This window comes from Lissotriton vulgaris, chromosome 1_1 (genome assembly GCF_964263255.1).
Source record: "Lissotriton vulgaris chromosome 1_1, aLisVul1.2, whole genome shotgun sequence".
Classification (NCBI taxonomy): Eukaryota; Metazoa; Chordata; class Amphibia; order Caudata; family Salamandridae; genus Lissotriton; species Lissotriton vulgaris.
The window spans coordinates 16,088,739-16,112,004 of NC_141685.1; the positions used below are offsets into that span (position 1 = coordinate 16,088,739).

At 47.2% G+C, this 23,266-nt stretch overlaps 1 protein-coding gene across 1 annotated transcript in view; it reads right to left on the minus strand.

Moving 5' to 3' along the window:
- Positions 1–10,331: 10,331 nt before the first annotated feature.
- LOC147736974 (uncharacterized) overlaps positions 10,332–23,266 on the minus strand; it is a 37,683-nt gene continuing 24,748 nt past the window's right edge. The window contains exon 2 of the mRNA XM_086954319.1: positions 10,332–12,922. Within this exon, the coding sequence (XP_086810445.1) occupies positions 10,378–12,246 (1,869 nt within the window). The 5' untranslated portion in view covers positions 12,247–12,922 and the 3' untranslated portion in view covers positions 10,332–10,377. The remainder of the gene's footprint in view (positions 12,923–23,266) is intronic.

Consider the following 23,266-nt stretch of genomic DNA (forward strand, 5'->3'; position numbering starts at 1 on the left):
GGCATTGCACTTCCGAACTTGCATTTGTACTACTGGGCAGCACAACTTAGGCCTTTTAATCAGTGGCTGCACGCCCCACAGTCTGACCCAGCATTCCAAGCAGACAGGGCGCAGTTGGGCATCAATAACATACTTGCCCCACTTTATGATCGGAGAAAGTTGAGACGGCTCATAGGACCCACAAAACTCACGGTGGAAACCTGGCACGCGGCGACAGCTGCGCTAGGATGGAAGGGGAAGATCACCAAACTCACCCCGCTCTGGGACGCATGCGCCTTGGGCAACTTGAGGACTAGTAAGGGGTTTTCCCTCTGGGACTCCATCGGCATCTCCACAGTGGGGGACATGTGGGAGCGGGGGGAAAGTGATTTCGTTCACCCACCTGAGAGAAATATATGATCTGGGGCCGCTCGAATCGTACCGATACGTGCAGATCCGCCATGCACTGCTCTCGGCCATCCCCTCCGGATCGACTCTCCCTGAGTCTTCCCCGCTGGAGGATCGCCTCCTGACCGACTTCATGGTGGAGAGAGCAACTTCCTTGACGTACCGTAAGCTCCTCAACAACTCGCCAGATCCTCTGGCTCCCCTCAAGGAAAGGTGGGAACAGGAGGTGGGCGCCCTGGATGAGTACGAGTGGAATGAGGCTCTGGCTTCCCCGAAAGAAGTGGGCATATCGGCTAGGATGAGGCTAGTCCAACTAAAGATCCTTCACAGGGTGTACTATACGAGGACACTGCTACACCGTATCCACAGAACACCACACCCATTTTGCTTGCGTGGCTGCGGGGAAGAGGGCACCTTCTTTCACACGTTTTGGGATTGCCCTCGCATACAAGATTACTGGCGACAAATACTGCGTACTGTATCCCAGGTGCTAGAGATCTCGGTTCTCCCGGAGCCAAGGCGGTGTCTCCTCAATGTATGGGAACCAACAGATCTGTCCCGGCATGGTCGACTCTGGGTGACACTGGGAATGATGGTAGCGAAGTGGGACATAGCGCAGCGTTGGGGGGCGGCAGACCTTCCAACAACGTCACAATGGTGCATGAATATGGATAGAACAATGATAACTGAAAGGGCGGTGTACTTGAGTCGGGCTTCTCCAGGCAAATGGAATAAGGTGTGGTCCCCATGGAATGCGTACCGAGGTGACATTTGCGATCCACTGCCAGAAGACGATCCACTGGACTCAGATGATGAGGGGGGGGAGGAGTGAGGGGGAGCGGTTGAGGTAAAGGGTCCTTTCGGGAGGGAAGTGGGGGGGTGACAGTTTCTATACATTCCACATTAGATCCTAGACAACACACGGCACCATATCCTATCCTAGGGACTCTTCTTACAGCTATCCTGCAATGTTATTTATCAATGATCGCATTGTGATTTCCCGCTGTTCTTTTGTTTCCCTTTTTATTTTTCATCAAAAAACAAAAAACGAAAACCTCATTTAATTTGTATGAAACGTGTACTAGAGACCTTCATTTATTTATGTGGCGAGCCTTCCTATACAGTGGCTTCTTTATCTTGTGGACCCTATTTCTGCAAGGTTGTCATTGCTATCTCTTTTATTTAGCGGCCGGCCCCTCGGGGTTGTAGGCGACTTGCTGTGTAACTGTAAGAAGGTACAATAAAGGTTTAAAAAAAAAAAGAAAATTCTGTGGATAAGAGTGACCGAAAGGGTTGCCAAAGATCCTCAAATTTGTCTCCCTCTCCTGCCATAGTGAGCAACAGCGTCTCCATTCCGAGGACATGCCATAACCTGTGCAACCAGCCTGTGAAGGAGGGTATAGTGGAAGTACGCCAATGTGTAAGGATGTTTTGCACCACTGAGCCCAGTGCGATGGCTATTTTTCTGCCTCTGCGGTAGCGCAGTGGGTAGGTCAATGGATTAGGGAGCCCTAATAAGATGTATGCTGGAAAGCGCAGCAGACCTGTCTCGAAATGTTTGTCCACTTCGGTTAACACTCCAATCCAATCCAATCAGAAATTTGTATAGCGCGCTACTCACCCAGAGGGTCTCAAGGCGCTTAAGGGAGAGGGGTTTGTTACTGATCGAACAGCCAGGTCTTGAGTTGCTTTCTGAAGGAAAGGTGGTCCTGGGTAAGACAGAGGTGGGTGGGGAGGGAGTTCCAGGACTTGGCCGCCAGGTAGGAGAAGGATCTTCCTCCCATGGTGGCTCTTCGGACGCGTGAAATCATGGCGAGGGCTTGGTTGGACGATCGTAGTTGGCGGGTGGGGGTGTAGAAAGTCAGGCGATTGTTGAGGTATATGGGTCCTAGGTCGTGGAGGGCCTTGTGTGCATGAGTGAGGAGACGGAGCGTGATTCTCTTGTTGACGGGGAGCCAGTGCAAGTTTCTCAGGTGTTCGGATATGTGGTTGTGTCGAGGTATGTTCAGGATGAGTCAAGCGGTGGCGTTCTGAATGCGTTGAAGTCGTTTCTGTAATTTGGCTGAGGTTCCGGCATAGAGGGTGTTTCCGTAGTCCAGTCGGCTGGTGACAAGAGCTTGGGGTGACCGTCTTCCTTGTTTCGGTGGGGATCCATCGGAAGATCTTTCGGAGCATGCGTAGGATGTTAAAACATGATGAAGAGACAGCGTTGACTTGTCTGATCATCGAGAGGGAGGAGTCTAGGATGAATCCCAAGTTGCGGGCATGGTCCGTTGGTTTGGGTGCGCTGCCTAGGGCCGGGGGCCACATGAGTCGTCCCAAGCAGAGGGGGATGATCCTAGGATGAGGACATCCGTCTTGTCTGAGCTCAGTTTTAAGCGGCTGTTCTTCATCCACTCTGCTACATCTTTCATCCCTTCGTGTAGGTTGGTTTTGGTGGTGGTTGGGTCTTTGGTGAGGGAGAGGATCAGCTGAGTGTCGTCAGCGTAGGAGATGATGTTTAGGTTGTGTTGGCGTGCGATGGATGCGAGGGGGCTCATGTAGACGTTGAAGAGGGTGGGGCTGAGCGATGATCCTTGTGGTACGCCGCAGATGACTTCGGTGGCCTCTGATCTGAAAGGGGGGAGGCGGACTCTCTGGGTTCTCCCGGCGAGGAACGAGATGATCCAATCCAATGCCTTTTCTTGTATCCCGACTTTCCTGAGGCGATGTACAAGGGTGCGGTGGCAGACCGTGTCGAACGCTGCGGAGAGGTCCAGGAGGATGAGGGCCGCTGTTTCCCCATTATCGAGCAGTGTTCGGATGTCGTCTGTGGCTGCGATGATGGCGGTTTCGGTGCTGTGGTTGGCTCGGAAGCCGGACTGTGAGGGGTCGAGGGAACCGTTAGACTCAAGGAAGGCGGCGAGTTGACTGTTGACGGTCTTCTCGATGACTTTGGCGGAGAATGGGAGGAGCGAGATGGGGCGATAGTTCTTGAGTTCGGTGGGTCTGCTGTAGGTTTCTTCAGGAGGGCGCTGAGTTCGGCATGCTTCCAGCTTTCCGGGAAGGTAGCGGTGTTGAAGGAGCAGTTGATGATATCCCGGAGTTGGGGTGCGATGAAGGAGTCAGCCTTGTTGAAGATGTGATGGGGGCAAGGGTCGGTTGGCGATCCGGAGTGGATGGAGTTCATCATGCGGATGGTGTCTTCGGTGCTGATCGGGGTCCAGGCGCGAAGGGTGGTGGTGGGGGACTTCGGTTCAGTGGTGGGAGTAGTGGATTGGTCACCAAAGCTGTTATGTATGTCTGCGATTTCGTTGTGGAAGAATGAGGCTAGAGAGTCGCAGAGGTCTTGAGAGGGGGTGATGTCGTTGGGGCCGGCGTTGGGATTGGTGAGCTCTTTGACGATGTTGAAGAGTTCCTTGCTGTTGTGGGCCTTGTGCTTCCACCTGATGGTTCCAACTTTATTTCATTAGAACAATCGCCCTAAGTGGGCGTGGCTAAAGCGTGTAGTTCCACCAAGAGTGATGGTAATTGTAGTCCCAGGTGAAGGCTTCATTTCATCCCTTGAGTAGGTTTGCCGGTTTGGAACAGAGTTTTAAAAAGTTTGTTGAACCCTTGAGTAGGGGGAGAGTTCAGGGATCGAAGAGCAATCTTTATCCTCGGGGCGTTGAACCTTTTGGTAGTGCTGCACAGTGCAGTGCTCAGGCCTCTCTGCGCTGTGTTGCCGGTTTGGTTCAGCCAGGGATGGTGCTCTGCTGCACGGCCAGGGGCAGCCGTGTATAATAAGTCTCGCAAAGAGCGCACCTGCGCTTTCAGCAGTCACTCTCAGCGCTCGTGCCTTCCAGCTTAATATTTCCTCGTGCCCTCTTATCCCCGTTTTCTCCTTCGAATTACTTCATGCGGCCAACGCGTTTCGAGGCAAACGCCTCTTCTTCATGGGGCTGTAAGAAACAGGCTGTGCTTCCACCTGATGGTTCTAACTTTATTACATTAGAACAATCGCCCTAAGTGGGCGTGGCTAAAGCGTGTAGTTCCACCAAGAGTGATGGTAATTGTAGTCCCAGGTGAAGGCTTTATTTCATCCCTTGAGTAGGTTTTCTGGTTTGGAACAGAGTTTTGCCAAGTTTGTTGAACCCTTGAGTAGGGGGAGAGTTCAGGGATCGAAGAGCAATCTTTATCCTCGGGGCGTTGAACCTTTTGGTAGCGCTGCACAGTGCAGCGCTCAGGCCTCTCTGCGCTGTGTTGCCGGTTTGTCATTTGAGATGTCATCAGTGATGTCATGAGTGATGTCACTGACCATGTCATGAGTGATGTAATATGTGACGTCATCAGCAGTGCATTGCACGCGCAAGTTATAGTGAGTCCAACTAACTATAACGTGGGAATTTCAATGGTTTTATGCGAGTAAAATTTCCACCTAACTATAACTGGTGTGAAACCTATGGTTTTTTAAATGAATATATATATATATATATATATATATATATATATATATATATATATATATATATATATATATATATATATATATATATATATATATATCTTACGTACTCTGCTTTTTAAGTGTAGGAGGTTATGAATGAATGACGATGCAAAAGTAGTAAATGTGCATTGTAAAAATGTTTGGTTTTATGAGGTATATATTGTCTTAAACGTTTTTTTGTTAGTATTCTTGCTATATTGATTAATGAGAAATTAAATGTTAAATTATCATAAAATATTTGTTGTTCTACACCCTATATTTTTTTTTGCCCTCTTGTATCTTTTTCTTTATCAATAATAGATTGTAATTTAGTTTCTTTAGGTTTCAGCACACCCTTGTCTGCTGTTATTACACACAGGACCCCACATGTATTGCCACACTTTACATATTTCGCATTAAACGACCCAACCCCACCCCCAGGGTAACGACCTTTGGAAGAAGAACTGGAACACTTGTGGTACGTTAAAGATTGGGAACGCCTCTATGACAGAGCGTGTACGTTTGCTACAGATATGCATCTCCATGAAACTCAATACAAGCTCTTAACATAATGGTACAAAACTCCTGGGAACATTATTAAATGAGATTCTAATATATCCAGCTGCTACTGTACGGGTGGTGGCGAGACTGAACCTCCTCTACATCTCCTATGTCACGCCCTAAGCTGGTGAAATTTTAGGAGGCAGTCCTAGATGACCTGGTCAGAGCTTTTGAAATACACATTCCCCCGGAACCCTGCTGTGGTCCTGTTGAGCCAGCGAAATTTAATGTAAGATCCCATTAGGATCAACTTGCTCCAAGCAACTGGAAATTTCCCTGGTGGCCGCGACTCAGGTCCTATTCATCATTTGAGGCAAAACAACATACAACAGTGCCAGACGTATCAGCGTAGTACAGAAGACTCTGGGACATCCTTCCAATGGAAAATAATTATTCTACAGATTAATAACATGGTCAGAGCCTATGACACCAGTTCACTGACGAACTCCGTGAGCTGTCATGTGGCAGATACCTCCGCCTGATACTGGAGGACACCTTCCCAGGGGGTGGAGGCACTGGGGCTATCTGCCTGATACGGGAAGAGCTCTCCAAGGTACTACCGGCCCAACGAGCGTGATCTCGCTCGGTTCCTCCTCCAAAACCTTCCCTGGGCGTGGGGGCACTTGGGCCATGTTGCAAAGCCCAGTCTACCTAAACAGACGGCTCTCCTTCTACATCCTCAACTGCCAGCTACGCTCCACCGACCTCTCACTCGCCACGGTGCGGCGCATCCGAAGAACACACAACCAGTGGGAGATCCTTCTCCCACCTCGCCGCTAAGACATGAAACACCCTCCCACTAAGCCTACGACAGACCCAAGACCTACTGACCTTCAGGAGGATACTCAAGACCTGGCTGTTCGATCAGTAGCGCCCTCCCCCCAGTGCCTCGAGTCCCTCGCGGGTATGTAGTGCACTTTACAAATGATTGATTGATTGATTGATTTCACCACATCATCTTACTAGAGCATCAGGGTGGAGATGGATGGAGGGATGGGGGTAATATACTGTTATTACAGTTGTATTTAACTATGCACTTTACTTTCTCTACGGCAGTGGGACGGCTGTAGACAATGCAGCCGCGGCAGGTAGTGGGAGTACCGGACGGGCGGCGACGTGGGGAGGGGGAGGGGCAGGGTGGAGGGAGTAATGTATGCATTATGGACCTTAACAGGTAAGTAAACATATAAATAAATAAAACAAATTTTGTTGCGCGCACTGCATCGCATTTGGCGATGCAGTGCGCGCAACGAAATTTGTTTTATTTATTTATATGTTTACTTACCTGTTAAGGTCCATAATCCATACATTACTACCCCCCACCCTACCCCTCCCCCTCCCCACGTCACCGCCCGGCCGGTACTCCGAATACCAGCCGCGGCTGAGACAATGTGTAAAATACTGAATAAAAACAGTTTGCACTAAAAGAGTGTAAGAAGTATTTTTCGAGCAGCTACCTATCCAAATTTAGCATGTACCAATGTTGCCCAATAATTGCCTACGGCAGCAGCCAGCTTTGCAACAGTAAAATAATTTTTGAGGACATTTAATTGTAAAAACATGTTCGATATTAATTTCTACATGCACTACTTTTAAATATCTGCACCCTGCCTTTATGGGTAATGAGGTCTACAAAGCAGTGACGTAAAGTAATTTAAAAAGAAGGTTTGGTCTGTCAGAGGGGGTCAAATGTGCAGTTTAAAAACCAGGTGATCCAAAGCAAAAGATCCTGTCGAAATACATGGGTGGAACCCGTATAAGACACAAGTGAATAAATCAACCACGATTTATTTTAGAATTAATGTTTATTTCATGAAATTTATAAATTAATAGTGCAGAAGAATACGCCATGACTAAAATGCATTTTAACATTAAAAAATTAACTCAAACAAGGAATTTCTGCGTCAAAAGCAGAAGATATATTGTAAGTCTAAAAATGATATGATTTAAAGATACACAGACTAACTTAAAGGATTCCATAGCTTTCCATAGTTTTTCACACCAATAGTTAAACAAAACCTGCAGAAATATGTCACAACAGCATCCTCCACCCCAAGTGTGACATGAATTAATAGGCTAATGAAGTCATTTATTTATATTTAAAACTCACAACCTAGACAATTCCTCTCAAGTTCAAGTTTGCTTGTTTCAAACTTTTGTTCAATTACTACAGAACATTTGGGTCATCTGATGTTAGGAGGAACAATATTAAATATTTATAACTTCTAACATTAGCTTTTTTTTAAATATGTTGTTATTTTCATATAAAGTCACCAGTACATTGGCAAATGCAGTTCAGCGTATGACTGGTGGCAAATTGCAATCTTATATGTTGCCTTGGTATCACAGCAACTGGTTGTCACAGCGACTGTGTACCTCCTTTTTCTATACATCTGAAGTGGAAGCAAGGGACATGTGTCTTATCACTCAACCAACAACTCTCATTGGACCACTGCCATGTCATGCAGGACAGGTAGCCAGGTGGCTAGGAAGTTGTCTTTGTTTAGTGATGTGCTGGGACTCTTGACTTGTCATTGTTACATAAACCCTTTAATAACAAACAGGCCATGATGGACAGAACTCTGGATTCCTAGAAGTGAGGTGCTTATTCTGCCACTTAGCAGCAAGTACAAATTTAATTTACAATTTATGAAAGTAACCTCGTCCAAGTACTGTGATAAACATATCAGGTAGCACCTGTTTTACAGAGAACCAGGGACAGAAAAATACTAAAACGTGTTGAGGTCCTTTGGTTTACCTAATAGCAAATACATTCATTTTATATCCCAAATTTTCATCTAAAATATTTTGGTCCACTAAAAATATTAAATGCTTAGATGTATTTCTTTATAACTTCATTTACTGAATGAAAACCAACATTGTTTCTTTTAGGCCACATTGTGCCAATGTCCCAATATGTTTCCGGGTAAATCATTTAATTTTTCTTATGGTTAGAGAAATTAGCTGAGAATAGATACTTTTATGATTTAACAAACATTGTGTTTTTCTTCTTTCTTGCTAATCAGGTCTTATGAAAATTTGCTTTTTATTATCTGTTATTTGTATGTCCCACATATTTGTAACTTTATTATCTCTAATTAAGTCACTAATCTCCCCGCCCCCTGAGTGCGTCTCCCCTACTGGGGCACTAGCCCGTTGCAACAATTTGGCAACTTTTTTCTCTCAAAAAATTTTGACCATCTACTCCTCCTTTCCCACCGATACAGAGAAACGGGACATCACTGATGACCTTAAAGTGAACACTCCAGTCCACAGTTCGCTTGAGGAGTTCCCTCTTCTTGATCCAACAGCATTGAAGAAAATTTTCTCGAAAGTCACCTCAGGATCTCCTAACGATCCTGCACCTCCTCAGACCCTCCTTAAGGCCAGCGAGGCAATATGTCCTGTCATCATAGATGTCCTAAATTCATCTATTGTTTCCAGCATGGTTCCAGCCCAGTGGAAATGTGCAATGGTAAGGGCCCTTCTAAAAAAACCTTCGTTAGACCAGAACAACCTGGCTAACTTCCGCCCCATCTCCCTTCTCCCTTGGATGAGTAAGTTGCTGGAGAGGCACATCAATAACATCTTGGTAGAGTATCTGGAGTCCAACAACCTACTCTGTGCCTCCCAGACAGGATTCCGCCCTCAACATGGCACCGAAACTGCTCTACTTGCAGTAACGGAAGAAACAAGATCTGTGCTGGACCACGGAGGGAAGGCAGCCATTATATTATTAGACCTTAGTGCCGCGTTCGACACGGTTAACCATGCCACACTATTACATCGTCTCAAAGGCATGGGCGTGTCGGGCGCGGCCCTGAAATGGCTGACCTCCTTCCTGGATGAGCGCTTCTTCCAGGTGTTTGAGGGCGAGGTAACATCCTCGAAACACCCTCTGAGCTGTGGGGTTCCTCAGGGCTCGGCCCTGAGCCCCACACTCTTTAATGTCTACATGAGTCCTCTGGCAGGGATAGTACAGCCCTTCGGTGTGCGTATTGTCACCTACGCGGATGATACCCAACTTGTGGTCTCTCTGGATCACACGGAGGGTTCATCCAACACCTTAGGGCCCTGTCTAGAGGCAGTAGCCAAGTGGATGCACTCCTCCTGTCTCAGACTCAACGGGGAGAAGACGGAGATTATGCTACTGGGCAATTCCGCACCTACCATTCTGGCCCCCATCTGGCCCGCCTGTCTGGGGGTTCCCCCCCTGCCAAAACCCCACATCAAAAGCCTCGGAGTCTGGCTGGATAAATCATTGGATTTTTCTGTGCAGGCTACCAAAACTGCTTCCATCTGCATTGGTCTGTTGAGAATGCTCCGGAAGATTCTCCCATTGCTTCCTTTCCAGGCGAGGAGGATCATGGTTCAGGCCCTGATACTCTCCCGCCTGGACTATGGAAATGCATTATATCTGGGTGCTCCGGTAGCAGTGATCAATAGACTCCAAGTTACGCAGAACTGTGCTGCTCGACTCCTGTTCGGCATTCCCCGGGGCCAATCAGCTAGGAAGGCTTTAAAAGAACTCCACTGGCTCCCAATAGCTGCCAGAATGCATTTTAAAGCTATGTGCATTGTGCACAAAGCCTTTCACCGAACAGGCCCAGCCATCTTGCTCCCTCTGGTTGTACCCTACGTCCCATCGAGAACCCTTCGTTCCAGCACCCTCCATTTTGCCACGACAACTAAAGTCAACAGGGCTCGCTGGGGTGGTCGGGCGTTTTCACACTTAGCAGCGAAGATGTGGAACTCACTCCCCCCAAGCATGCGTGAAGTCAGCAATCTGATGGTCTTTAGGAAGACTTTAAAAACTTACCTGTTTGCCAAATTGTGTTAATCTTGCTATTTGCTTACCACACTTTCAGTTCAAGCGCCGCGAGGCTTTAGGGTATGTGTGCGCTATATAAATATAATTTTTCATTTCATTTCATAATCCGCTGATGGCTTTGTAGATTTGATAATCAATAAAAGCTCTTGACACATTAAGTGCCATTGAATGGCCTTTCCCCTTTGTGTGATTGCTGATGTCTTTGGAGGTGTGATAACTGACTGAAGCTCTTCACACATTCACTGCAATCGTATGGTTTTTCTCCAGTGTGTGACCGCTGATGTCTTTGGAGGTGTGATAACTGACTGAAGCTCTTCATACATTCATGGCAATTGTAAGGATTTTCCCCAGTGTGTGTTCGCTGATGTCGTTGGAGGTTTGATAAACAATTGAAACGCTTCACACATTCATTGCAATGGTAAGGTTTTTCTCCAGTGTGTGTCCGATAATGTCTTTGGAGATTTGATAAACAACTGAAGCTCTTCACACATTCATTGCAGTGGTATGGTTTCTCCTCGGAGTGGGTTTGCTGATGTCTTCGTAGGATTGATAACCGACTGAAGCTCTTCACACATTCATTGCAATGGTAAGGTTTTTCCCCTGTGTGTGTTCGTTGATGCATCCTTAATGCTGAAGAGTCACTAAAACTACATCCACATGCATTGCATTGGTATGGCTTTTCCCTTGTGTGTGTTCGCTGATGTATTTGGAGGTGTGATAACTGACTGAAGCTCTTCGCACATTCACCGCAATGGTACGGCTTATCCCCTGTGTGTGTTCGCAGATGTACTTGGAGGTGTGATAACCGACTGAAGCTCTTTGTACATTCATTGCAATGGTATGGTTTTTCCTGCGTGTGTATACGCTGATGTATTTGTAGGGCTGATAACCAACTAAAGCTCTTCACACATTCACTGCAATGGTACGGTTTATCCCAAGCGTGTGTTAGTTGATGTCTTTTTAGATGTGTTAACTGACTAAATCTTTTCTCACATTGATTGCAATGGTATGGTTTTTCCAGTATGTGTGTTCGCTGATGGTTTTTTAGTTGTGGTGAGAAACAAATGCTCTTGCTGCATGTGTCTGATACTTCTCTCTTGGTTAGTGTCTCTGGGTCGGCTATATATTTGTCTGCTTCCCATGACTGTGTTTCCTCATGGGCCAACCTAGATGAAGAAGTACATGTTTTATTCTCATACTCCCCTGTGTGTGTTCGCTGATGATTTCTTAATGTTGAAGAGTCACTAAAACTATGTCCACATTCACTGCAATGGTATGGTTTTTCCCCAGTGTGTGTTTGCTGATGTCTTTGGAGATGTGATAACTGACTGAAGCTCTTCGTACATTCACTGCAATCGTATGGTTTCTCCCCAGTGTGTGTTCGCTGATGTTTTTGGAGGTGCGATAACTGACTGAAGCTTTTCACACATTCATTGCAATGGTATGGTTTTTCCCCAGTGTGTGTTCGCTGATGTCTTTGTAGCTGTGATAACAGACTAAAGCTCTTAATGCATTCACTGCAATGGTGTGGTTTTTCTCCTGTGTGGGTTCGCTGATGTGTTTGGAAATCTGATAACCGACTAAAGCTCCTGACACAATCACTGCACTTGAATGTTTTTTTCTGTGTGTGTGTTCGCTGATGTCTTTGGAGATATGATGACAGACTAAAGCTTTTCACACATTCATTGCAATGGAATGGTTTTTCCTTTGTGTGTGTTTGCTGATGTGTTTGGAGGTGTGAAAAGCGACTAAAACACTTCAAACATTCAGGGCAATGGTATGGTTTTTCTCCTGTGTGTGTTCGCTGATGTTGTTTTAAGTGTGCTAACTGACTAAAGTTCCTTACACATTCAGGGTAATTGCACGTTTTGTCTCCTGTGAGCGTTTGCTGATGGCACTTTAGTGGTGATGGCAAACTAAAGCTTTCACTGCATGTGTTGGATTCTTCTTTCTTGGTTAGTGTCTCTGCGTCAGGTATATATTTGCCTACATCCCATGAATGCATTTTCTGAAGTGCTATCATGCATGATAAACCACTTGTGTTATTCTCACATTCCCTTCATGTGTGTGGTATGATGGACGCTTGCTTTCTAATTGAACAATAAAATACAATACTCACTAAATAAATGAAACATTCATAATATGAGTAAGGCTTCTTTGAGAGTGATTGCGTCTTTAGATTGCATAATGGTTCTGCATGCTTGCAGGTAAACAATTGTCTTCCTTCTGGTCAGTGTACATTGGGACAGTCTGTTGTATTGTAGACAGCAGAACTCCTCTTTTCGTTACTTTTCAGTTGTCTGGCTCTACTCCATTGTGCTTTTCTTTGATTGCTGTGATTTAGTAAGAAAGAGTTTACAATACACCTAAAGCATAACCCATATCATACCAACCTCATAATCAGAGCTGGTGTTGAACACATTTACACTGGAGGTTGTTTGTTAGAGTTGTTAGCTTCAATTTCTAGAGGTTATTTCTCAGTTTTGAGGCGTGGAGGTGCACAACTTAGACTTTTACACTCACTGAATTGCTCTTCACTGCTTTTCCCTGAATCTGTCAGTTTTATGTTCAGGCTCCTCAATCTTAGATTGCACTGATGTTTTCTTGAATATTGGAGCTCATTATTTCTGACAGTTTTTGTAGATGTACAGTATTATTGTTGTTATTGATAAATATATTGTACATTCAAGGCTTGTTTCCTGTTGGATGCAAAGAAATTTAAAATCACTTAATTGATAGATAACTGAATGTGATTACATAATATTTAACTGGTTGTAAAAGACATTTCTTCTTTCCATCTTTGAAAATTACCAAGGAATATACAACAACAATAGATATTTAACCATAAAGTTATGATGAACACATCACATCTTACTTACTTCAGGAAAGGAGGAGATTTACCAGTGTTCACCGAGTAACCTAGTAAATAAAGGGTGTTCAAGAAGCACCCACATGCTACAGTTACAGCTTTAGGAAGAGTTACATAGACAACATTTCATTTAGACAGGAACAGATTGTGGAAAAAGAGATGGATCAGGATGTGCTGTATTTTTTAGTTTCATGAAGTGTATAACAAAGTTAACTCTTCAAGAAGTATATAACAAAGGTAACTCCTCAGAAAGTGTATAACCAAGGTAACTCTTCAGGAAGTACATAACAAAGGAAACTCTTCAGGAAGTATATAACAAAGGTAGCTCTTCAGGAAGTGTAAAACCAAGGTAACTCTTCAGGAAGTGTATAACAAAGGTGTTGGACCCGGCCTCGTGGCGTGGTCCTCGCTGATCTCGGAAGCTCCAGATCTACGGGTGGAACTGATTCCCGTCCACCCAGAACTGGACATGACACTACTACCCCGGACCTGAGATGATCCCCAGACCGCGTGCCTGCACTCGTGCACGTGACCATCAGACTCCATGTTTGGCCACCCCGGCCGGCCGGCCGGCCGCCTTCTTTCCTTTCGGCAGCCCCTAGCCACTCCTGGCTACAGCCAAGCATGCGCGTCTGGCGCGTCCGGCGCGCCCAGATCCGCCCGGGGGGTGAACGACTCCCCAAGTACCCGAAACCAAGACCTCCATCACACCTCCGGCCCCCTCCCGAGGAACTGGTTTCCCTCACACCTCTGAACTATCCCTGGGGGCTGGTTTCGATCACACCTTGGGCCTCCTAGCGAGCTGGCTCCAGGCCTTGATGGGCATCTGGGATTCCCTGGACGCATGGTCCAAAGCATCAAAGAACCAACCGCCCAGACAATCGGGCGCCTGGCCCTCGGACCTCTGGCCTCATGCCTCTGAGGGTCCGGACATCAAAGAGCTCCAGTACTATAAGACAGCCTGCCTTCCATCTAGTCGGCAGTTGTATCTTGGACAAGAAAGCCCTGCTGATCTGATCGCGGCTGACTTTGAGGAGAACAGACTCTGACCCACCGAGCCCTACTGACGTCGTCGCGGCTCCCTCTCAAAGCACAAAGACCTGATCCATCGGAGCCCTGCTGACGCTGTCGCGGCTCCCCCTTGCAGCACAAGACCTGAACATCGGAGCCCTGCTGACGCTGTCGCGGCTCCATCTGCTTACGAGTACGACGGAGTACTCCTGCCCAAGCCCTGCTGACCTCGTCGCGGCTTGACAAACTCTCTGGTCCGGCTTGACCATCGACGCTACCCTCACGATCATCTTGAGCCAGAAGTGAGTAGGACAGCTAGTCCCATCGCCAGCCCCCGTACCCCCCAGTTCGAGGATTGAGAACTGTGCGCAGGGTGCGTTGTGTACCAGCTGGCCTCTTAAGACTGTCCCGCTTCCCCAATCCCTCGCTACGAGACTTTCGCGATCCCTCGATTGCTGTGTATTGCTCCATACCCTTAATCTTGATAAAGTCTTTCTTGATAAAGAATCACGGTGTGGTGTCCGTTCATACGTGTGGTGTGTCGACAGTGTGTACGATCAGTCCTCCCCGGCGGGGACTCCCCCTTCGATAAGACTCAGCAGTAATTGTGGGAGAGGAGGTTCCAGGTGGTTAGGAGAGTCCTCTTGACCCCTGGGGTCACCGCCTTCCAACAAAAGGTTACTCTTCAGGAAGTATGTAACCAAGGTAACTCTTCAGGAAGTATATAACCAAGGATACTCTTCAAGAAGTATAATATATATATATATATCACTTTTGGAAGTATATAACAAAGGTAACTCTTCAGGAACTGTAAAACCAAGGTAACTCTTCAGGAAGTGTATAACAAAGGTTACTCTTCAGGAAGTATGTAACCAAGGTAACTCTTCAGGAAGTATATAACCAAGGATACTCTTCAAGAAGTATATAATATAGGTAACTCTTCAGGAAGTATATAACAAAGGTAACTCTTCAGAAAGTGTAAAACCAAAGTAACTCTTCAGGAAGTGTGTAACAAAGGTAACTCTTCAGAAAGTGTATGACCAAGGTAACTCTTCAGGAAGTATATAACAAAGGAAACTCTTCAAGAAGTATATAATAAAGGTAACTCTTCAGAAAGTTTATAAAAAAAGGAACTACATTTGCAATCTTCTTCACATTACTTTCCTGTTCACACTGGATTAACTAAAGTGCCAACTTCTGTCTTTACCTTGCTCTTTGTTAAGTTATCTTTGCCACTTCCAACAACATTCCTGGGGTTTGATTTAAGCATTTTGGGGGACGAATGGAACATTATCATAAGTTGTGGTGAATTTTCTCTTGCCATAATATCCGTATCCCTTAAACTAATGTAGGTTCCAGGGTCTAGTTCTTAACTTAAATAAGAGACTACTTTCTTCTTCCTAAAGTAGATAAAGTGAGGCTCCGGTTGCATTTCAAACTATAGCTCCTAACAGGGCATTTTTGTAAAAGAGAAAGAAGGGTTCATTATAATGGCCTGTATTGACATTGTGCACGCTGATAAGGCAAATACACATTGAGTCATATAATTTAATATTGAACGATATCAGTCATTTAGTTCTTATTATAGCGAATCCATCACAACTAATAATTTACCTGTCATATCTCAGTAACAAGCACAGATATGTGCATAATCCTCATTTTTTTGCTAGTTCTGCTTTACAATGGTATCTGACTTAATGTTGGCCGTTAGGTGCCAGGCTGCTACGTTGTGGCTGGGTGGGGCGCTAGCAGAGTGGGACGAGGTATCTGTTGCAGGTGAATACAGCATTTGCACCTTTGGAAATTTCTTAAATTCAGGTTTACCTAATGGCCTGTTCATCACCTCCCCATCTCCTTTATGTCTGCGCCCTTGCAGAGGAGTGACTCGATGCATCTGCACAGAAGAAATCAGTACAAGGATTACAAGCGTCATTAAGGAAGCTCGCCTGGAGCATACAACACAAGAGGAGGTGCAGAGGTAGGGGCTTATGCGGTACAAACAGACGTGGTGCACAGGCAGGTGCCTATGAAGTATAAACAGAGGAGGTGCACACATAGGGGCTTAGGAGGTATACACAGAGGAGGTGCACAAGATGGTGATTATGGGGTACAAACAAAGGAGGTGCACAGGTAGGTGCTTATGAGGTACAAACAGAGGAGGTGCACACGTAGATACTTATGAGGTACAAAGAGAGGAGGAGCACAGGTTGGTGCTTATGAGGTGCAAACAGAGGAGGAGCACAGGTAGGTGCTTATGAGGTACAAACAGGGGAGGTGCACAGGTAGATACTTATGAGGTACAAACAGAGGAGGAGCACAGGTAGGTGCTTATGAGGTACAAACAGAGGAGGAGCACAGGTAGGTGCTTATGAGGTACAAACAGAGGAGGAGCACAGGTAGGCGCTTATGAGGTACAAACAGAGGAGCACAGGTAGGTGCTTATGAGGTACAAGCAGAGGAGGTGCACACGTAGATACTTATGAGGTACAAAGAGAGGAGGAGCACAGGTAGGTGCTTATGAGGTACAAACAGAGGAGGAGCACAGGTAGGTGCTTATGAGGTACAAACAGGGGAGGTGCACAGGTAGATACTTATGAGGTACAAACAGAGGAGGAGCACAGGTAGGTGCTTATGAGGTACAAACAGAGGAGGAGCACAGGTAGGTGCTTATGAGGTACAAACAGAGGAGGAGCACAGGTAGGTGCTTATGAGGTACAAGCGGAGGAGGAGCACAGGTAGGTGCTTATGAGGTACAAACAGAGGAGGAGCACAGGTAGGTGCTTATGAGGTACAAGCAGAGGAGGTGCACACGTAGATACTTATGAGGTACAAACAGAGGAGGTGCACAGGTAGGTGCTTATGAGGTACAAGCAGAGGAGGTGCACAAGTAGATACTTATGAAGTACAAACAGAGGAGGTGCACAGGCAGGTGCTTATGAGGGATGAACAGAGGAGGTGCACAAGTAGGTGCTTATGAGGTACAAACAGAGGAGGTGCACAGGTAGATACATATGAGGTGCAAACAGAGGAGGTGCACAGGTAGGTGCTTATGAGGTACAAACAGACGTGGTGCACAGGCAGGTGCCTATGAAGTATAAACAGAGGAGATGCACAAGTAGGTGCTTATGAGGTACAAACAGAGGAGGTGCACAAGTAGGTGCTTATGAGGTACAAACAGGAGGTGCACAGGTAGGTGCTTATGAGGTACAAACAGAAGAGGTGCACAGGTAGATACTTATGAGGTGCAAACAGAGGAGGAGCAAAGGTAGGTGCTTATGAGGTACAAGCAGAGGAGGTGCACACATAGATACTTATGAAGTACAAACAGAGGAGGTGCACAGGTAGGTGCTTATGAGGGATGAACAGAGGAGGTGCACAAGTAGGTGCTTATGAGGTACAAACAGGAGGTGCACAGGTAGGTGCTTATGAGGTACAAACAGAAGAGGTGCACAGGTAGATACTTATGAGGTGCAAACAGAGGAGGAGCACAGGTAGGTGCTTATGAGGTACAAGCGGAGGAGGAGCACAGGTAGGTGCTTATGAGGTACAAACAGAGGAGGAGCACAGGTAGGTGCTTATGAGGTACAAGCAGAGGAGGTGCACACGTAGATACTTATGAGGTACAAACAGAGGAGGTGCACAGGTAGGTGCTTATGAGGTACAAGCAGAGGAGGTGCACAAGTAGATACTTATGAAGTACAAACAGAGGAGGTGCACAGGTAGGTGCTTATGAGGGATGAACAGAGGAGGTGCACAAGTAGGTGCTTATGAGGTACAAACAGAGGAGGTGCACAGGTAGATACTTATGAGGTGCAAACAGAGGAGGAGCACAGGTAGATACTTATGAGGTACAAACAGACGTGGTGCACAGGCAGGTGCTTATGAGGGATGAACAGAGGAGGTGCACAAGTAGGTGCTTATGAGGTACAAACAGAGGAGGTGCACAGGTAGATACTTATGAGGTGCAAACAGAGGAGGTGCACAGGTAGGTGCTTATGAGGTACAAACAGACGTGGTGCACAGGCAGGTGCCTATGAAGTATAAACAGAGGAGATGCACAAGTAGGTGCTTATGAGGTACAAACAGAGGAGGTGCACAAGTAGGTGCTTATGAGGTACAAACAGGAGGTGCACAGGTAGGTGCTTATGAGGTACAAACAGAAGAGGTGCACAGGTAGATACTTATGAGGTGCAAACAGAGGAGGAGCAAAGGTAGGTGCTTATGAGGTACAAACAGAGGAGGTGCACGGGTAGGTGCTTATGAGGGATGAACAGAGGAAGTGCACACGTAGATACTTATGAGGTACAAACAGAGGAGGAGCACGGGTAGGTGCTTATGAGGGATGAACAGAGGAGGTGCACAAGTAGGTGCTTATGAGGTACAAACAAAGGAGGTGCACAAGTAGGTGCTTATGAGATACAAACAGAGGAGGTGCACAGGTAGGTGCTTATGAGGTATGAACAGAGGGGGTGCACAGGTAGGTGCTTATGAGGTATACACAGAGGAGGTGCACAAGATGGTGATTATGGGGTACAAACAGAGGAGGTGCACAGGTAGGTGCTTATGAGGTACAAGCAGAGGAGGTGCACGCGTAGATACTTATGAGGTACAAACAGAGGAGGTGCACAGGTAGGTGCTTATGAGGTACAAACAGAGGAGGAGCACAGGTAGGTGCTTATGAGGTACAAACAGAGGAGGTGCACAGGTAGGTGCTTATGAGGTACAAGCAGAGGAGGTGCACACATAGATACTAATGTGGTACAAACTGAGGAGGTGCAAACAGAGGAGGAGCACAGGTAGGTGCTTATGAGGTACAAGCAGAGGAGGTGCACAGGTAGATACTTATGAGGTACAAACAGAGGAGGAGCACAGGTAGGTGCTTATGAGGTACAAACAGAGGAGGTGCACAGGTAGGTGCTTATGAGGTACAAACAGAGGAGGTGCACAGGTAGATACTTATGAGGTACAAACAGAGGAGGAGCACAGGTAGGTGCTTATGAGGTACAAGCAGAGGAGGAGCACAGGTAGGTGCTTATGAGGTACAAACAGAGGAGGAGCACAGGTAGGTGCTTATGAGGTACAAGCAGAGGAGGTGCACACGTAGATACTTATGAAGTACAAACAGAGGAGGTGCACAGGTAGGTGCTTATGAGGGATGAACAGAGGAGGTGCACAAGTAGGTGCTTATGAGGTACAAACAGAGGAGGGGCACAAGTAGGTGCTTATGAGGTACAAACAGAGGAGGTGCACAGGTAGGTGCTTATGAGGTACAAACAGACGTGGTGCACAGGCAGGTGCCTATGAAGTATAAACAGAGGAGATGCACAAGTAGGTGCTTATGAGGTACAAACAGAAGAGGTGCACAGGTAGATACTTATGAGGTGCAAACAGAGGAGGAGCACAGGTAGGTGCTTATGAGGTACAAACAGAGGAGGTGCACAGGTAGGTGCTTATGAGGTACAAACAGAAGAGGTGCACAGGTAGATACTTATGAGGTGCAAACAGAGGAGGAGCACAGGTAGGTGCTTATGAGGTACAAGCAGAGGAGGTGCACACGTAGATACTTATGAGGTACAAAGAGAGGAGGAGCACAGGTAGGTGCTTATGAGGTACAGAGGAGGAGCACAGGTAGGTGCTTATGAGGTACAAACAGAGGAGGTGCACAAGTAGGTGCTTATGAGGTACAAACAGAGGAGGTGCACAGGTAGGTGCTTATGAGGTACAAGCAGAGGAGGTGCACACATAGATACTTATGAGGTACAAACAGAGGAGGTGCACGGGTAGGTGCTTATGAGGGATGAACAGAGGAGGTGCACACATAGATACTTATGAGGTACAAACAGAGGAGGAGCACGGGTAGGTGCTTATGAGGGATGAACAGAGGAGGTGCACAAGTAGGTGCTTATGAGGTACAAACAGAGGAGGTGCACAAGTAGGTGCTTATGAGGTACAAACAGAGGAGGTGCACAGGTAGGTGCTTATGAGGTACAGACAGAGGAGGTGCACACATAGATACTTATGAGGTACAAACAGAGGAGGTGCACGGGTAGGTGCTTATGAGGGATGAACAGAGGAGGTGCACACGTAGATACTTATGAGGTACAAACAGAGGAGGTGCACAGGTAGGTGCTTATGAGGTATGAACAGAGGGGGTGCACAGGTAGGTGCTTATGAGGGATGAACAGAGGAGGTGCACAAGTAGGTGCTTATGAGGTACAAACAGAGGTGGTTCACAAGTAGGTGCTTATGAGATACAAACAGAGGAGGTGCACAGGTAGGTGCTTATGAGGTACAGACAGAGGAGGTGCACAAGTAGGTGCTTATGAGATACAAACAGAGGAGGTGCACAAGTAGGTGCTTATGAGATACAAACAGAGGAGGTGCACAGGTAGGTGCTTATGAGGTACAGACAGAGGAGGTGCACACATAGGTGCTTATGGAGTACAAACAGAGGAGGTGAACATGTAGGTAGACGTCCCTGTTTGGGTCTGTTTCAGGACAGTACTGGGTTGGGTCTTGGTGTACACTGTATATTATTCCTGCAGCTGACAAGAGCACTTGCTGCATGCTTGTTACCACTTTGAAAAAACAAACAGGTGTGTGGAGGGTCGGGGGGAAATATTTACTGACCTTACTGCTCGCTCCCCTATACCAAGGTAAAAAACACAAAAGAACAGACAAGGTCTACAGATGGTGTGTAACTGCAAAAGCAACCGTAAGGCACTGGTGGAGAGCGCATGGGACAAAGGGTTGTTAAAAATAGGAGACTATTAGTCACAAACAGGCTAAAAAAATTCCCATCAGACCACCCATTTTTAACAACCCTTTGTCCCATGCGCTCTCCACCAGTGCCTTACGGTTGCTTTTGCAGTTACACACCATCTGTAGACCTTGTCTGTTCTTTTGTGTTTGTTACCACTTTGACCCTTTACATGAAGGGAGCGGAGCCTTAGAAAGCACCCCACCTAGAGACTGCCTGCCTTGGGAGCAGGGAGAGTTCTAGTGTCAGACAACATCAGCAAAGGACGTAAAAGGATCCTAAGAAACACTCTGCTTCTCGGGCGCACCCACAACAGATCATCGGGTTCATTTTTCATCAGTTCACTCTCTCAAACTCAGATGTCTTTTCCAGTGCCTCTGGGGCTACAGCTGCGTCTAGCCCCACTTCCTGTAATGGTGGTTCTCACTCCTCCTCCTCTCTCTCCAACAACGTTGGTTGCAGACTTGAGGCCTCATATGGAGTTTGGCAGACTGATTATTGCATCACAAATGTGATAGATATCCACAGCTACCTTACTACAAATGCCACAGGATATAATGCATAGCATTTGTGGAATGCAGTACTCACCTGTGAGGGTCTCAAGGTGCTGAGGGGAGGGGTGCTGCTACTGCTCGAAAAGCCAGGTCTTGAATAGCCTCCTGAAGGTGAGGAGGTCCTGGGTCTGCTGTAGGAGGACGGGGAGGGTGTTCCAGGTTTTGGCGGCAAGGTGGGAGAACTATCTGCCGCCGTAGTTTGCTCTTCGGATGCGGGTACGGTGGCGAGGGTGAGGTAGGCGGAGCGGAGCTGGCGGTTTGTGTTGTAGAAGATGAGTCGGCTGTTGAGGTATGTTGGTCCGTTGTTGTGGAGTGCTCAGTGTGCGTGGGTGAGGAGCTTGAAGATGATCCTCTTGTTGACGGGAAGCCAGTGCAGGTCTTTTAGGTGAGGCGTGATGTGGCTGCAGCGAGCGATGTCAAGGATCAAGTGTGCGGAGGCGTTTTGTATGCATTGTAGTCGTTTCAGGAGTTTTGCCGAGGCTCCTTCGTAGGGGACGTTGCCGTAGTCTAGCCTGCCGCTGAAGAGGGCCTAGGTGACCGTTCTTCTTGTATCGGTGGAGATCCACCTGTAGATCTTGCAGAGCATGCAGAGGGTGTTGAAGCAGGAGGACGAGATGGCGTTGACCTGCTTGGTCATGGAGAGTGTTGAGTTGAGGATGAAACCTAGGTTGCATGCATGGTCAGTGGGTGTTGGTGCTGCTCCCAGTGTGGTCGGACACCAAGAGTTGTCCCAATCCGAGGGAGTGGAGCCGAGGATGAAGACTTCCGTCTTGTCTGAGTTCAGCTTCAGGCGGCTGATCTTCATCCACTCTGCAACGGCTCTCATTCCTTCGTGAAGGCTGGTTTCGGCGGTGAGGGGGTCCTTGGTGAGAGACAGGATCAGCTGGGTGTCATCAGCATAGGAGATGATGTTGCGGTTGTGCAGTCGGGCGACATAAGCGAGTGGTGCCATGTAGATATTGAACAATGTTGGGCTGAGGGACGAACTTTGGGGTACACCGCAGATGATATCGGTGGCTTCGGACCAGGAAGGCAGACACTCTGGGGTCTGCCGGAGAGGAAGGAGGTGGTCCAGTCCAGTGCTTTGTCTCGGATTCCAGGGTTGTGGAGGCCGGTGCGTAGGGTGCGGTGGCAGACAGTGACGAAGGTGGCTGACAGGTTCAGAAGGATGAGGGCAGCAGTTTTGCCATTGTCTAATAGGATCCTGATGTCATCTGTGGCAGGGATGAGGGCAGTTTTGGTGCTGTGATAGCTACAGAACCTGGACTGGGACGTAATCCAGGATGCTTTTCTCCTCGAGGTAGCAGGTCAGTTGTCTGTTGACGGTCTTCTCGATGACCTTCGCTGGTAACAGGAGCAGGGAGATGGGTCGGAAGTTCTTGAGGTCTTAGGGGTCCGCCTTGGTTTTTTTGAGTAAGGCGTTGATTTCGGCATGCTTCCAGCTTTCCGGGAATATTGCGGTCTCAAAGAAGGTGTTTATGGCTTTGTGGAGATGGGGTGCGATGGTGGAGCTGGCTTTGTTGAGGATGTTGTGTGGACATGAGTCTAACGGAGAGCCGGAGTGGATGGTGTTCATGATTTTGATGGTGGTGTTGTCATTTATGTTGGTCCAGGCGAGCAGGGGGTTGGTGAGGATGGTGGTCATGAGGTCGGAGGTCTCGGTGATTGTCGGCCGGTCAGGGTGTTGAAGCTGTCGTGGAGGTCTGTGATCTTGCGATGGAAGAAGGTGGCGAGGGCGTCACACAGGTCTTGCGAAGGAGGGATGTTGTTGGTGTTGGAGCTGGGGTTGGAGAGCTCCTTCACAATGTTGAAGAGCTCTTTGCTGTTGTGTGCGTTGTTGTCTAGGCGG